Source organism: Grampus griseus (assembly GCF_964374135.1).
Source record: "Grampus griseus genome assembly, chromosome: 20".
NCBI classification, from domain to species: domain Eukaryota; kingdom Metazoa; phylum Chordata; class Mammalia; order Artiodactyla; family Delphinidae; genus Grampus; species Grampus griseus.
The window spans coordinates 25,096,411-25,113,251 of record NC_139014.1 but is presented as its reverse complement, the minus strand read 5'-3'; the positions used below and the strand labels follow the sequence as shown (position 1 = coordinate 25,113,251).

General features: G+C 38.9%; 1 protein-coding gene across 2 annotated transcripts in view; it reads right to left on the bottom strand.

Moving 5' to 3' along the window:
* Positions 1–1,948: 1,948 nt before the first annotated feature.
* UTP18 (UTP18 small subunit processome component) overlaps positions 1,949–16,841 on the bottom strand; it is a 39,513-nt gene continuing 24,620 nt past the window's right edge. Inside the window, exons 11-14 of one of the 2 annotated variants that reach the window (XM_082678823.1) lie at positions 9,673–9,847; positions 4,656–4,798; positions 3,287–3,325; positions 1,952–2,087 (exon numbers count right to left, since the gene is read on the bottom strand). In XM_082678823.1, the coding sequence (XP_082534949.1) occupies positions 3,301–3,325; positions 4,656–4,798; positions 9,673–9,847 (343 nt within the window). In that variant the 3' untranslated portion in view covers positions 1,952–2,087; positions 3,287–3,300. Of the gene's footprint in view, positions 2,088–3,286; positions 3,326–4,655; positions 4,799–9,672; positions 9,848–16,841 lie in introns of both variants that reach the window. The other variant, XM_082678824.1, reaches the window with a different exon arrangement.

The window sequence follows — 16,841 nt, the reverse complement described above, 5'->3', positions numbered from 1 at the left end:
ACACACCACACTTAACAGCTAGTACAGCAAGAGACTTCTCACAAATGGAGAAATTTTTCAAGAGGCTAATAATTCTTCAGTTCACTGAATATTAGCAGGGATTGGGCGAGAGATGAGTTGAATACACTAAAGGTCAATTCATTACTCCAAATAAACCCCATGTGGCTCTAGATGACAAAATATCACCTCACAGCTTGACAGTCCCCCCAAAACACATATAAGCCACATTCATGCTACCTTAGCAACTGCCAATAGAGAAGTGGGTAAATAAGTTCATGACTGTGGCTCTTACCTCCCTGAAGAGTTCGCTTGGCACTGGTTACAAGAAGGATTTGAGCTTGACTCAAATCCTCTAATCCCCATCAAGGGAGTAAAAAAAATTAGAACTGGGAATTCTTTATTCTCCCCCTAGTAGAGTATAAATATGACCTAGAGATGTTAACAAAGTAGAATTAAAATTTAAACTCTGGGGGCTTCCCTGGTGACGCAGTGGTTGAGAATCCGCCTGCCAAAGCAGGAGACACGGGTTCAAGCCCTGGTCCGGGAAGATCCCACATGCTGCGGGGCAACTAAGCCTGTGCGCCACAACTACTGAGTCTGCGCTCTAGAGCCCGCAAACCACAACTACTGAGCCCACGTGCCACAACTACTGAAGCCCGTGCTCTGCAACAAGCCAAGCCACCGCAAGGAAGAGTAGCCCCCACTTGCCACAACTAGAGAAAGCCTGCGCACAGCAACGAAGACCCAATGCAGCCAAAAATAAATAAAATAAAATAAATTTAAACTCTGCTTCCATTATTTTTTTCTAGAACGATAAATTCCTATAAGTCTTTCACTCTGAAAACCACATGCAAAATAAGCACATAACGCTTAGCGTCCATTTCTGAAACAATGATTGAGCTGAAGCTTAAGATAAGGTGATGACAAAAAGCTACAAAAGCTTCAATTACTCACATAATCTAATGCTGCCCTCTAGCAACTCAAAAGAGAAATATTAATAAGCCTACTGGATCTAGGACTCTGAAATTTTTAGCCTTAGTATTATTTACGACAGAAGACGCTGAAAAAGGAGGCCACATAGGGTCTCCACAATTGTACAGCAATAGCTCATCTTAATAGAAAATGTTCTTTTAGAAAGATGCTGGGATACGTTAACACAATCCAGTGGGCTGCTCGAGGTCATCACCCGTAGACCTGGAAGGACCCTGAAGACACTGAAGATACTCAGCACTGGCCTGTTTGTCTGTACATTTAAGTGGGATCTATTACTTCTCTGGGCAGAGCCAGAACCATTTTTTGTCATTGGAGTAACTTCCTTTTCTAACCTGCCATTTCTTTTCCACATTTTAGAAAGGAGGTGGGGTGAAATACATAATATAATGTCAGTTTTTCCTAAGAAACATAGGGACTTAAGCAAGGTTATACTATGATTAAAGAATTATGCAATCAACTGACAAACTTGGAACCTCAACTAAACTTTTAAGTTGGCGTCATGTACATTTCCAGGAAGGGGAGTGGCTAGTAATTAGTAGGACAAGCATACCAGGTGTTCATATGCCCCCTTCCCCACAAAGTAACAGTGACAATCATTTGAAGTACTAAGCCCAGAAAAGTCTTTTCGCTTCCACAACTACCTTTCTAGGAAAACCTGAAGGTTCAAAATTTATACCATTAGATCCCATGGTTCTCATAAATGTGGACTGACCTCCAGCTCATCAGAACCTCTGTTAGCTGATACCCAGAAACACAGAGAGATCTATGCTGGGAAAGGGGGAAATACTCATCAGGGTTAACTGTGAAACAGGAGACTAACTACCTGTATTATTTTTGGCTACAGACAGGTGTTTCCAATCTCTCATGCTGGGTCTTAAAAGAAATGCACCCAAATTAGCGTGTGTGTAGGTGGAGAGGGAAGAACCACATACACTTAGTTTCAAACAAAAGTCACTATGGGTTTATTAAAACATTTCTGGTAACTTAAATAAGCACAGTTGGCTCAATATATCATTATCCTTAAATTATCACTCATTCTGGAAAGTTTCTGAGAAGATTTATCAGGATGGGTTTCTCTTGTGGCTCAACTGGATCTGAGGAAAGAACAGAAGAAATTATATACTTGATTTATAGTCACTGGTCACCAACAAACAACATGCACTGGCAGTGCTGTTTTGGGAGGCAAGGCAGCTGGACTGCTTTCCCCTCCTGGCTAACGGTTTGCTCAAAATTCCACCACCTTCAAAAATTCTTTCCCCTAATTAAGTCTACATGCACTCCCAGAGTCTCTCCTCAACATTTATGAATCTCAGAGAAGACCAAATTAGTCAACTGTGATGAACAGCTGGTCGCAGCTCCACCTCAGAACCACCACCATATCTCAGGTGAAAAATCAAGCCATAGGAAGAGAAGCATGTCCTACTGTTTTAAATACCAAGCAGCAATTGGAGGAAGGCACAAATCTTGTACCTGGAAGTCAAAAGGTACAAACGTCCAGTTATAAGATAAATAAGTACTAAGGATGGGATGTACAACATGATAAATATAACGAACACTGCAGTGTGTTATACAGGAAAGTGGTTGAGAGAGTAAACCCTAGGACTTCTCACCACACAGAAAAAAGTTTTTCTCTATTTCTTTAATTTTTATCTATACGGATGTTCACTAAACTTATTGTGGTAATCATTTCATGACGTATGTGAGTCAAATCATTATGCTGTACACCTGAAACTTATACAGTGCTGTATGCCAATTATATCTCAATGAAACTGGAAGAAAAAGAAATACATATATGGCGTATATGTGTACATATATGCATATGCCAAATATATCTACTATATACGGCAGCAAAACTAATGACCAACCATTAACTAGCTACAAGGCAAGCCACTTATAATCTCTCAAGAAACATACAAAATAAAAGGGTTTGAGCTTACGGAAGCTATAATTATATCTGGAGATACTTATCTCTCTCAGTTAAGTCTCTTCTCCTTTGTGGATTAAATATTCAGTAATTATAATTTTGATGACCATTATGGACACAATATTAAAGATCTGCCCTCAGAAGAACAGAGCCAGACTGTTGTGATTTGGGATAAAAAATTCCCAAGGAAGGTTCAAGTCCAACTAGGCTCTTCCTGATCTACATCCATCCCACTCCCTTAACTGAAGACAGCGCAACCCAGAGGCAAAGAAACAAAAATCAGTTAATATGGTCCCTCTGCCAATTGACAGCAATGGGTGTAACCTTAAAACTTTGTAGGATGAAAAAAAAAGTGAAAGATTTTCTTACTTCAAATAATCTCTTTAAAAGTCTGAGTAATGATGCAACCTGAAAAAGTAAAAGACAAAATCATCAAAACAATTTTGTGATTACCCAGGATACTGTCAATCAGATCGCAGAATGACACTTAGGAAGACTTTGGTGCGGAAATGTAATCACAATCACTCTCACTAGGCAGCTAGGTGACTCCTCAAGCTGCCATTCTGAAGTATCCTAATGCTAATACCTCACATTTTAGATAAAAGCCATCAGCTTGCTCCAAAGCATTACATCACGGTCTATGAAATACCTGATCAGCCACATCCAACAGAAATGCTGTCAGTCCAACCCACACGCTAGAAACAGTCTCACTAGAGACCAATGCTCTGGTGAAAACTCTAATGAGCTTTGGGGCTTAAGAAAAGAAACAAATCAGTTATAATAAACCAAAGCTTTGGAAGAGAATTCCTAAGTTCAGTAAGAATCTGCATCCTTTTATAAAATCCAAACTGAAAGAACCACTCCAAAAATGACTTGAAATGAGAATGATGGAATTATCAATTTTCCCGGTACCACCCAACCATTTTCCTTTCAAAGTAAGTAAAACTATAAGCCATATTATTGTTTGCTCTGTTCTCTTTTCAAAACCAATTTGTATTCCTCCTCTTCTTCACCCCAGATTTCAGTTTCTTTGAAAGCAGGCCTTCCCTGAAGCATACAAACATAAACACAGGGTTCTATGCAACATTCACTGCCAACACATGGGAGCAACGAAAGGTGGCTATTATTTTTAAGTCACAGGTTCTCCCCCAGAGCTACCTTGTCACCTGTATCTTCTAGCAACAATGTAATTACATTTTATTTGTTCTTGCTTTATAGCCAAGTAGGTTGAGCACAGAAAAGAACCTGGACAGAGCACAGCCTTTTGGTATCCTTGTAGTTAACATCCTTATTTACAGCTTACAGCTGCAGGAAAAGAAATACCTCTTAAAAAAAATCACTTACATCTAGTGGAATAAATAGAGCATTGTCAGGTCAACAAAGGCTAATCTAAACATAAGGCACCATGAAAGTGGCAGTATTATTAAAGTGGCAACTTTTCCTCAATCTGACATTTTCAAAATATAGCTTCCCCCTTTCCTCCAAAAATTCCCCAAGTAAATTTTCTGCTAGAAAAATCTTATGGTAGAAAAATGCACATTTTTTTTTAGAAATGACGATGGGAGTCGACTATAAACACTCTATAATTTATCAGTTAATAATTCTTAATTATAATTAATAAACTACAGATCTAATAAATTATATATAATTATAGACTTGAGAATGTAACAACTTTATCTTCACATTTTCAAAAGAAGCTGAGACTTCTTTCTGACTTCTCAACATAAATAATACCTACCTATACATCAGGGCCTTGCCCTTTTCATTCCCCAAAGCAAAATAACCACTTCTGGGAGAAAAATCCATAGTATAAACAAGAGAAATATTCTTCTTTTTAACAACTGGGAAGTTTGAAAATACTGTACAGGAAGGAAGGTGGACCTGCAGGAAATAATAAAAAGCTTTAAACTACAACAACTGGGAGCTCATCTTTCTTAAATTTTAGTCTTCATTCTGTCATTTTGCTGGAACAAAAAGTTCATTTTGATTGTAGCACACATCAAGTACAGTTCTCTTAATAAGGCAAAGTGTTCCAAAATTAAAATTTGATTCTCAATGTGCTATTAACTAAGAAGGAAGGGAAGGAAGAGAAGAAAGTGCTTTCTTGATGCTGCATTAAAATGCAGCATCTAGCATGGGGCCTGGGAGGGTCAAACGAATAAGTGAATGAATAAAGTGAAAAGTCAACAGTAGAGCCCATTAATGCTCTAACTTAATAACCACAGTAAAGGATACTAAAATTTAATCACAAGGAACAGATACTTCAAACATTATGAAGAGTTGGAATCCAAGACAAAGTCATATCAAATCTTCCAATATCATCTAACTCCCCTTTTTTCACTTTTATATCTCAATTTTGTGGTATATTCTTTGCCTTTTGCAATCTCTCCTTGAGGAGGGCTAAACCATGAAAACCTAGTTCATCAAGTGAAACTGTGTTCTGATTGAGAAAGAGCCAAAAGCTCACCCCAAGGCCAGGTCTCTTTCTCCAGGAAAGTCTACTTGGGGGAAAACAGGCCCAAATCCAAGCTAGGCAAGACAAGTCCCCGTCCAATTTGTGGATAAATAAAACCCAAGCACGGAAGCCGTTACCTTAAGCAGACTAGGATTTTAACAAACTCTCATTTTCACACATTCTCTAGCTCTTCCAAGAAATACACCACCTTAATACTCACATACAGAATTATCATTCAGCTATTAATCATGGTAGTCTATCATCCTTCACTTTTAGATGAGACTTTAAACCACCCAATCAAGGTGATTTTCATAGACAAGTACCAGGTAAAACCCACTGTTAGATACACCTGTCTATTACACTGGTTTCAGTCAGTCACTAGGCCCTACTCCCCCAATAAATGCCTATTGACCATTTTTTGTCAAGAAAGTAAAGTTTACAGTGAATCTCCAAGCCATTTTCGATTATTTTCAACTTCTCTGGGAAGCAGGCTCTGCCTGCACAGCCTGGCATCAATGCAAAGGCACTAGAAGTGGTCTTGACCCATTAAAGCTAAGAAGTTCACAAAAGTTGGGGCACAAGACACAAAGCAATTTTTTAAAGTTCATTTTTACCAGAAGGTAGCTGTGTATTTTTCTAGCTAAATAAACAGAACAATTCTGTTACCAAAATTATCAGAAATACTACAGTAAATACAAACACAAAGTTTATGATGTAAATGGAGTCTCTTTAGATGTGGTGCCTTGTGCAACAAATAACCTACACAACTGTACACAGCGGCCATGGTTTCACACGACAAGCTGATGTGTTCTTCCTGATGGAGGATAAATACCAACTTATGGGCAATTTAATTTTTTTTTTTTTGCAGTACGCGGGCCTCTCACTGTTGTGGCCTCTCCTGTTGTGGAGCACAGGCTCCGGACGCGCAGGCTCAGCGGCTATGGCTCACGGGCCCAGCCGCTCCGCGGCATGTGGGATCTTCCCGGACCGGGGCACGAACCTGCGTCCCCTGCATCGGCAGGTGGACTCTCAACCACGGCGCCACCAGGGAAGCCCTGGACAATTTAATGTTAAATTTTATCTCCCCTACTGACTTGGATATCAGGGGCAAAAAACATGTTTATGCCCTCCTAAAAGACTCAACTGTAACTATTCCCCAGTGTTTTTAGTACATCTTCCCTCAGACCAATGACCCCCACCTGGTTAGAACTCAGCTGTGCTCTAACCTCTCTTTATGACCCCCGTATTAAAAGCTGTAATTGAACTAATAAGAAAAAGTCCTATAAAAACCCAACTTCTGGGCTTCCCTGGTGGCGCAGTGGTTGAGAGTCCGCCTGCTGATGCAAGGGACACGGGTTCGTGCCCCGGTCCGGGAAGATCCCACATCCCGCGGGGCGGCTGGGCCCGTGAGCCTTGGCCGCTGAGCCTGCGCGTCCGGAGCCTATGCTCCGCAACAGGAGAGCCACAACAGTGAGAGGCACGCGTACCACCAAAAAAAACCAACTTCTTTAATTCAGAAAGTTCCCTTTATCTCCAACGTAATTTCTGTATTACATTTAAGGGTCCAGATACCAAAATTCAACAAATAAAAGGTCTCTCATCCTTAATTTAATGGATAAGGAGTTCCACAACTTCTACAACAACCAAGATTGTAGATGTAATAACAATTTAACTTCTGAGTCTCTGACTGGTGCAATGGCTTAGATTCATATTCACTGCTTTGTGCTGGAGTAACAGAACTCTTTGGATCATTATAAGAGATTGCATTTAATGACACTACCACTGTTTCACTGAGGCATTCTGAAGCTATGCCTGGCTTCTTTCCATTAGATATTATGGTTGACTACCATTTAAAAAATGGGAGTTAAAAAAAAAAAAAGGGAGTTGGCTGTTACTAATGAATTCCTTGTGTGATTTTGCCACAATAAAAAACCACAAATGCTGCCATGATCACTGAAGCAAACTAGGCAGAACTAACTACTAGGCATCTTGCAGAATACATTATGTCAACAGAGATTGATCCCATGGTTTTCTAAAACAACTTACTACCATTAAAATGATAAAAGGTTAATATGTACTAGTCCACCACTACCATTACAGGAGCGGAGATTTTAAAGCTGACTTGAATTAGGATCCCCTCATTTATCAAATGATTCATTCAAGAGGCAATAAAACACAATGCTATATTTTCCAAACACTTTTTCCAGCAGAACTCTTTCTTCCCTCAAAGAAAATCTTATGCAGAATGCCAATACATACCACAAGTAATACTGAAGCTGCTCTATATAATACAGGGAGGAGCTTAGCCTCCTACTTGCCCTACTTACCATCTGAAGTCCTATACACATTCTAGGGCTCTGAGGAGTTTAGTCAGAAAACCATTAAAATGTTAGAAAGAATATGGAATCTAGCATCACAGTTCACTGCCCTTTACTAGCTGCTGACTTGGGGTGAGCCAATCCTCTGAGGACTGTTATTTGGCTCAAAATATTTTTGTACAATTCTTTATAAATCTTTGTAAACTATACACTATTAAAGCTGATGAAGTGTGTACGGTTTATTTGCTGAGTAAGCAAGATAAAAATAAGAATCTCTGTAAAGTGCTTATGGTATACACATAACAATAGCACAGTGTAATGCTGCCATTCAAAGTTCTATGCCATCTGCATACCTGGCCCACAGCAAGTAACTGTTGAATGAATGAAGAAATTGGTTCTGCCTGAAGGGTAGGAAACTTCACACAGATGGAGTGACATTTAAGCTGAACTCTGAGGTTGGGCAGAAAAGAGTCAACACTGGCCTGAGGCTGCTATCCTTAGAAAGGCCCGCTTGCAAGTGGCTCTTAGATGGCGTCTGGGAACTTGACTGGCATACAGGTCCCTACACACATGGGAAACTTTCCCTAAATGATAAGGACAGCTCACTATGCCTAAATGATTTGTCTCATGTGGTTTATGCTGAACACTTGCCTTTACTTCTGGGAGCCTTTACTTTGGGTACCTCCTAGGCAGAGGGTACGTACATGATCAACCCCCAATAAAAACCTTGGGCACTGAGTCTCTAATGAGCTTCTCTGGCAGAAAACACTTAACACATGTTGTCACAATTTGCTGTTGGAGGAATTAAATGTGTCCCATGTGACTTGCACTGGGAGAGGACTTGTATTAAATGCGTCCTATGTGACTTGCACTGGGAGAGGACTTGTATTAAATGCGTCCTATGTGACCTGCACTGGGAGAGGACTTGTATTAAACGTGTCCTATGTGACCTGCACTGGGAGAGGACTTGTATTAAATGTGTCCTATGTGACTTGCACTAGGAGAGGACTCTTGGAAGTCTGTGCCTGTTTCTTCCAGGTTTCACCCCATGCACCTTTTCCTTTTGCTGATTTTGCTTTGTATCCTTTCCCTGTAATTATTCTTAGCCATGAGTATGACCATATTCTGAGTCCTGTGAGTCCTTTTATTTACTATTCTATTCACCAAACCTGGGGGAAGTCCTGGGGATCCCTGGCACAGAGCTATCTTCACAAGTAACTATCCAGCTATTTAAATTGCACTCTTTGTACACAATTTATTTTCAAAAATTAAGAACTGCCTCTACTCCATTATGACACCAGGCCTTAAAAAAGTAGATGAAGAAAGAAAACTAGGGATTTCCCCGGTGGCACAGTGGTTAAGAATCCGCCTGCCAATGCAGGGGACACAGATTCGATCCCTGGCCCAGGAAGGTCCCACATGCCGTGGGGCAATTAAGCCCGTGTGCCACAATGTCTGAGGCTGAGCTCTAGAGCTCACAAGCCACAACTACTGAGCCTGTGTACCATAACTACTGAAGCCTGCGCACCTAGAGTCCGTGCTCCACAACGAGACGCCACCTCAATGAGAAGCCTGCGCACCACAACTAGAGAAAGACCGTGCACAGCAACGAAGACCCAATGCAGCCAAAACTAAATGAATGAATTAATTTTAAAAAAAAACTATAGAGGAATGAAGTGTTTGCTTTAAACATATTCCTTCATGTGTATGCCGAAAGAAACCTCTGAAAATGAAGACTACCACTTAAGAAATGCTAGGAATGGACAGCACAGCTTTCCCAAAAGAACTGACATAATACAAATTTGGTGGCTACTGTTAGTCATTTCTATAATAATACCCAAAAGCTACAGTATAAGGAATTTCTACATCAAAAGAGGCTACTCTTTTTAAAATAATCCAACACTTTCCTATTATCTTTCCATGTTTTCAACTTTAAATTTTAAAATTATCAATGCTAAAAGGAAAGGGTAAAGAAATATTACCAATCTGACTGCTTCTTTCATTTTTTCTGAAGCAATTGCCAAGATTTCTGTAGTAGGATTGAAGGTCAGAGAAGTAACACCTGTAACCAAGTTCATTATAGCTTTTATTGGCTTTGGGTTTGCTTCTTGGAGACAAGAATCTTGATTGTATATGTTTACCACTCCACAATTAGAACTGCAAAGAGAAAAAGGAATACAACAGATTAAAAACAAGCAAAAGAGTTTTCACCACCTAAGTGAATAAAGATTTAACCCCCCAAACTGATATTTACAGGAATCGTATTGTGTTACACAGGGACCATGGGCTGGAGAGTTCATCCCAAGGCAAAAGCTAGACACAGTCTATCAGTTCTACTGTAGTCTTACTGAACTCTTGTTAACTCTGGCAGCTTTTTAGTTACTAGCCTAGCTAGAAAATCCTACAAAGCGTAAAATCTTCATTATTCATTCCTTCAATAACTATTTACTGAATTTCAACTCTATGCCAGGCACTATTTAATCGCCTGGGATGCAAAGGTGAACAAAAGAGAGTAAGACTGCCACTCTCATGGTATTTATGGCCAACCTAACATCCTAATATGCGAATGAGAGCTGTCCTTCCCCTATCTAAATAGGTCTCCTGCTTTCCTTTTTTATTCTATTCTATTTATGAGAACTTCCAAAACAGTGCTGAACAACAGCTGTAAGAGCAAGCATATTAATTTTTTGCTCTACCAGGAATATCTACAGTCAAGAGTTATGGAAATGATCATCCACTCCAAGTTTACTGAAACATTTACCAGCAATGAATTATACCCAATATTCATAAAAAGTAGATCTTAATGGCTTTAACAGAATCATCCACAGACAAGAACTTTCAGTAAACTTTTTGCCCTCAGTGTTCAGACAAACTAACGTTATGGGCATCATTTGTAAGGAATAAGAATAAGGTACTTGTAATTCATAGATACTTAATTCAAACTTAATTAGCAAATGCAACATCAACCTGAAAGATGCAAGAAATTAAGCCTCAAACTAACAAGGGCGACACACATGTATTCCACTAAGTGTTCTCTCATTCCTATACTCATTCTCACTTAAGCTTACTGCCTACAGTGAACCAGGCACAGTGCATACGCAAGATAAATTCAGTTCACATACAAGATTCCATAGCTTGAAATTATAGCCAACACACAAATAGTATGTTAGATTTAGTGCTTTAAAGTCTTCAAACTGCTTACATATACAGTTTTTGATATATATTTCATATACATTAAGAACGCCTTAATTTAAGGACAGCTAACTATATAGTCCATATTAACCACTCAGGAGAAACAATATATATCCTGGGTTTATATAATTTTGTTATGGACTGAACGTCTGTGTCCCACTGAAATTCTTATGTCGAAATCTTAATCCGAAATGTAATGGTATTAGGAGGTGAGCCTTTGGGAGGTAATTAGGTCATGAATGGGATTAGGGACTTTATATGATCTTTTTTTTTTTTTTTTTTTTGCGGTACGCGGGCCTCTCACTGTTGTGGCCTCTCCCATTGTGGAGCACAGGTTCCATACACGCAGGCGCTCAGCGGCCATGGCTCACGGGCCTGGCCAGACGTGCAGGCTCAGCGGCCATGGCTCACGGGCCCAGCCGCTCCGCGGCATGTGGGATCTTCCCGTACCAGGGCACGAACCCGTGTCCCCTGCATCGGCAGGCGGACTCTCAACCACTGCGCCACCAGGGAAGCCCAGGGACTTTATAAAAGTGACCCCAGAGGCTCTCTCACTCTCTTTTCACCCTGTGGGGTCACAGCAAGAAGCCAGCCTATTGCAACCTGGGAAGAAGGCCCTCACCAAGGACCCAAGCATGCTGGCAACCTGATTTCAGACTTCCAGTCTCCAGAAATGTGAGAAATAAGCTTCTGTTGATTATAAGCTACCAATCTACGGTACTTTGTTACAACAACCTAAGACAAAATTTATATTTTCCTTATTTATATATTTGACTTGGATCAAAATATCTATTCACTGTACTTATTTTATACTAAATCTCTTTTCTTGCTGAAAACTAATTTATGCCTAAATCCATCTTAATTAAAGATGAAAAGTTATAATCCATATACTCTCTTCTAAATATCAATTTTAGATCAAATCTTATCCTCGTGAACATCAGAGTACCCTTAAATATAGCCTATGTTGCTTAGATGTGTGGAACAAAAATGGTACAAGTTAATCATTTTGACATATGGAAACTTACAGTGGTATTTGTGCTAAAATATATTGATAACTGATTCTAATATGCTACTGAGAGTGGTTATTTATTGAATGATATCTATATAACCAGCAATATGCAAACTGTCACAGGAACATAGAATATCAGAAGGAATTTAACCCCAGAAAAAATACACCTGCAAGAAATACCCAGAAATACAGGAGAACATAAGCTAAGCTCTTTACGTGATCTAGAACCTCAAAGAAGGGAAAAATCAATATGAGGTGAAGTTGCTCCAGTGAAGCTCTGTGGAAGAGGTAGGTAAGACGTGAGATGGAGAAGGGAAATATTAGGTTAAAAAAACAAACAAAGAACAACAACAACTAAAACCAGGTATCGTAAGTGGAAGAACAGGACCAAAGGGAGAAAGGAGCTCATCCCTGAAATCCAAACTAAAGAAACAGACATGACTGTTATCTTTCCACCCTCAACCACAGCTGATTGGACTAGAAGCAGGTTCTTGAATCAAGAAGCCAATCCATTAGCAGATCAGCAACCATGACGTATCCTGGTACACAAAAATCTTCCCCAACAGGAATGATGGCAATTAACCACATCAACCTACCTCTAGTGTCTCTCTCATCTCATTTACCCCCATGGACCATCAGTGTCTTTAATTCCACTCACTTCTAACTGCTTGTGGAACAGCCCCGTGACACGCCTATCTCTGGCACGCCTCCCTCCTCCACCCTCATTCTATGGACAACTCCACTCTTCTGGCTGTCTTGGCCAGGAGCCTGATAATGTCACTGCTTCTCTCCCATCCCAATTTTCTAAGCAGTTATGACATATGTTACAAGCATTGTTTACCTATCTCCCTATTCCCATTCCCACCTTCACTACTTAATGCCTGGATTATTGCAATGACCTCAAGGCTCATCTACCTGCACCTCTATTCCCCTTCTGAAGGCTGTCATGCAAATTATCTACTTCAAACTCTAAAATTCAAATATCATCATGTTTCTCCTCTGCTTAAAAACTCTTAACGGTTTCTCTTTCCACTTAATGTCCATATTCTTCGACACAGCATAAAAGACCTTTCTACAAGTTATCCCCTGACTGCTTACCTTTGTAGCCTAACCCCCCTTAAGAGTCATCCCATCCAGACTTCTCTCAGAACACAAACCTGAATTTTCTCATCCTTTCCACTATCTGCAATGCCTTTCTCTGAACCCCACCTGGCCCTCAAAATGGCCAGCTCAAGTGCCAATATCCCCCAAACCCTTTTCCAGACATTCAACAATAACAGCCTTCACCATTCCTAACATTCTTAAAATTAAAACACTGTATCTCAACTGCAGCCCTTAAGACGTCTCACCTTGTAAATAGAGATACATGTATGCATGTCCTCACAAAAGATCAAAAACTATGAGAAGGTGATGATGCATAGTTCTATCTCACAATCTCCAGCTCAATGCTCAATAAATGTTTTTATGAATGAGGAAACTGAAGCAAAAACATATCCCTGAATAAAACAGGTTTTCCTTGCGTTATAAAGCATACATGTCCTGAACAATCTCTAGATGAAGCAAAATGAAACCCATTTTATATGTTCAATGAGAGCACTAAAATTAAAGAACTACTAATTCCAGGCCCTAAATCATAACAAATTTCATACTTTTCTATAGCCCTGAATTATTCAGTATTCTTTTAAAATAAAATCAAAAATACTTGGGGGTGGCAGTGTGGAAAGAACACAGAACTGGAAACTAGACAACATGAGTTCCAGATCCAGCTCTGCCAATAACTAGTCTGATGAGTAACAACACTTAAATTACGTAACTAATAGACCTCAGTTTCCTTATCAATAAAATGACTGGATTAGACTGGCACTACTCAGTATACCTTTCTGTGATTATGGAAGTACTCTATAGCTGTGCTGCTCAATATGATAGCCACTAGACACATGTGGCTACTGAATACATAAAATGTGGCCAGTGTCATCAAGGAACTAGATTTTTTTTAAATTTTAATTAATTTAAAATTAAATAGCACATGTGGCTAGAAGTTACTGTGATGGACGTGCAGAATTAGACTAAGACACCAGCAAGAAATTAAAAACAGATATACAAACAAATGGAAAGATAACAGAAAAGGGACAATCATCATCAGAATAAACTAATACTGAAAATATCTTAGAAAGAGAAACTTTTTGTTAGCTTTAAGTTATAAAAGACTAGTTTCCACATTCTCCCAATCCAGGTAGATTACTGAAATCACAAAAATCCTGAAGCAAAGTTTTAAGCTAAGGGTTTAAAACACAGATTTAAGTAGGAAAAATAGCAATCTAAGGTATATTTAGACATTTTAAAAGATAAAAGATAAAGCTAATAAAAGCTGAAGCACAGAATGTTTGAAGCTGATGTTCCAAAGGGATTACATACATGGCACAAAAGGATTCATTCTAAAGACACACTGGACTAAATGTTCTTTACTTCTTGTAAGACTCCTTAATTTGCAAAACTCCTAGTGATTGTACCATTTTATATTTAAACACATCAACACACAGAGATGTACCTTTAAAAAGGCAGTAGAACTCAACCATAAAAAACAATGAAATGTTGCCATTTGCAACAACATGGATGGACTTGGAGGACATTAAGCTAAGTGAAATAAGTCAGAGAAAGACAAATACTGTATGACACTTATATGTGGAATCTAAGAAATATAACAAACTCATAAATGTAACAAAAAAGAAACAGACACAGATATAGAGAACAAACTAGTGGTTACCAGTGGGGTGAGGGAAGCGAGTAGGGGCAATATAGGGGTAGGGGTCTAAAAGGTACAAACTATTATGTATAAAATAAGCTACAAGAATATATTGTACAACACAGGAAATATAGCCAATATTCTAATAACTATAAATGGAGTATAAACTTTAAAACTGTGAATCACTGTACTGTACATCTGTAACTTACATAATATTGCACATCAACTATACTTCAATAAAATAAAACAGCCCAGACAAAACTATAATTCAAAAAGATACATGCACCCCTATGCTATGAGCAGCTCTATGTACAATAACCAAGACACAGAAGCAACCTAAATGTCTGTCGACAGATGAATAGATACGGATGTGGTATATATTTATATTCAATGAATATACTCAGCCATAAACAAGAATAAAATAATGCCATTTGCAGCAACATGGATGGACCCAGAGATTATCATATTAAGTAAAGTAAGTCAGAAACAGAAAGACAAATACCGTATTATATCACTTATATATGTGGAATCTAAAATACGACACAAATGAACATATCTACAAAACAGAAACAGACTCACAGACATAGAGAACAGACCTGTGGTTGGGGGTGGTGGGGAGGGGTGGGAGTGTGGGATTAGCAGAGGCAAACTATTAGATATAGGATGGATAAACAACAAGGTCCTACTGCATAGCAAAGGGAGCTATAGTAAATATCCTGGGATAAACGATAATGGAAAAGAATATGAAAAAGAATACATATGTATAACTGAGTCACTTTACAGCAGAAATTAACACACCATTGTAGATCAACTGTACTTCAATAAAATTTTTAAAAAGAAAACAAACAAAAATTTTAAAGGTTAAAAGCTCCAGCTCTGGAGCCAGACTATTTGTAATCTTGGGTCTTCCACTTACTGTCTGACCCTAACCAAGTTACTTAACTCACAGTGCCTCAGCTTCCCCACCTGTAAAGCAGGGATCATAGTACCAATATCATGGAGTAGGAAATGAGAATTAAGTTAGATTATATATGAGAAGATATCTATATATATATTTATATACACACATACATATGTAGCTTACATATACACACACACACACACAAAATACACATATACAGCTATATATGAAAAACAGTGCTTGGCAGATACTAAGTGCTGAAAAATTTTGCTATTAATATTATAAATCTTTTTATTATAATTATTATTCAGAGCACAGTTTAAGACTATTTAGATGGAAACTAGTAAAAAGACAATCTTAATTTGTGTATTTTTAAGAAGGTAATGAAGACTAAAGTCAACAAGTATCTAACCACCTGATAGAACTTTGATGAGAAAATATAAAAACAGGTATTTTTATGGCTTTGACCAACAGTTCTCAAAATACAAAGAGCCCGAAGTGGTTTATCGGTTGCACACCCCCAGTCAAGGCAGGAGCCCAAGCCAGTGACGTTCCATGACTGCAGCACAAGATGCTCCTAACTTCTTCACTGTAAAGCAGAGAAAATAAAGCAACAGCAACAAGATACAGGGGATTCTCCAAGTCACCTTACGGGGCCACCTGAATTTAGTGAGCTATCTTCTGAAGTCTATGTATTCAAACAGCTGTCACATGCAAAGGAGAGAATATGCCAGGTCTCAACTTCCCATTCTTCAATATACAGTGCTTTGTAATACATAGCCAGCATTCAAATTTTTCTTTTTTTTTTTTTTTTACTGACTGACTTCTAGACTAGATAGGAAGTCACAAAACACACTACTGCATATACAGAAGATGCAGCAAAGGTACAACTTAACTAAGATTCTACCCAGTAGAGCGAGAAGGGCACTGCACCTGGAAAAGTAAGACTGCAGGCTTCAAGACCCCTCCTTATCAATGATTTCAGTTGTGTCTTACAGAACGCTTCAGGGCATCAGCGCCCCCGACCTGTAAGGAAGGGTTAGCCCCTAATGATTTCCCAAGTATGTCCTAACACTGATGTACAAATTAATGTGAAAACTTTCTAAAAATATGCAGCAATCCTTATATTAACCAAAGCCATAAAAAAAGATACTGCAAACTAACAGACCTCTCTATTTACAACATTCTTAGTTTCCCTATTTCCCTATCAGAGCAAAGCTGTAAATCAAAAGCAACCACTTTATGCCAGGACACTGAGAAGAGTTAATAGACACTATCAGACGAATTTTGAGATCAAGGGAGGAGT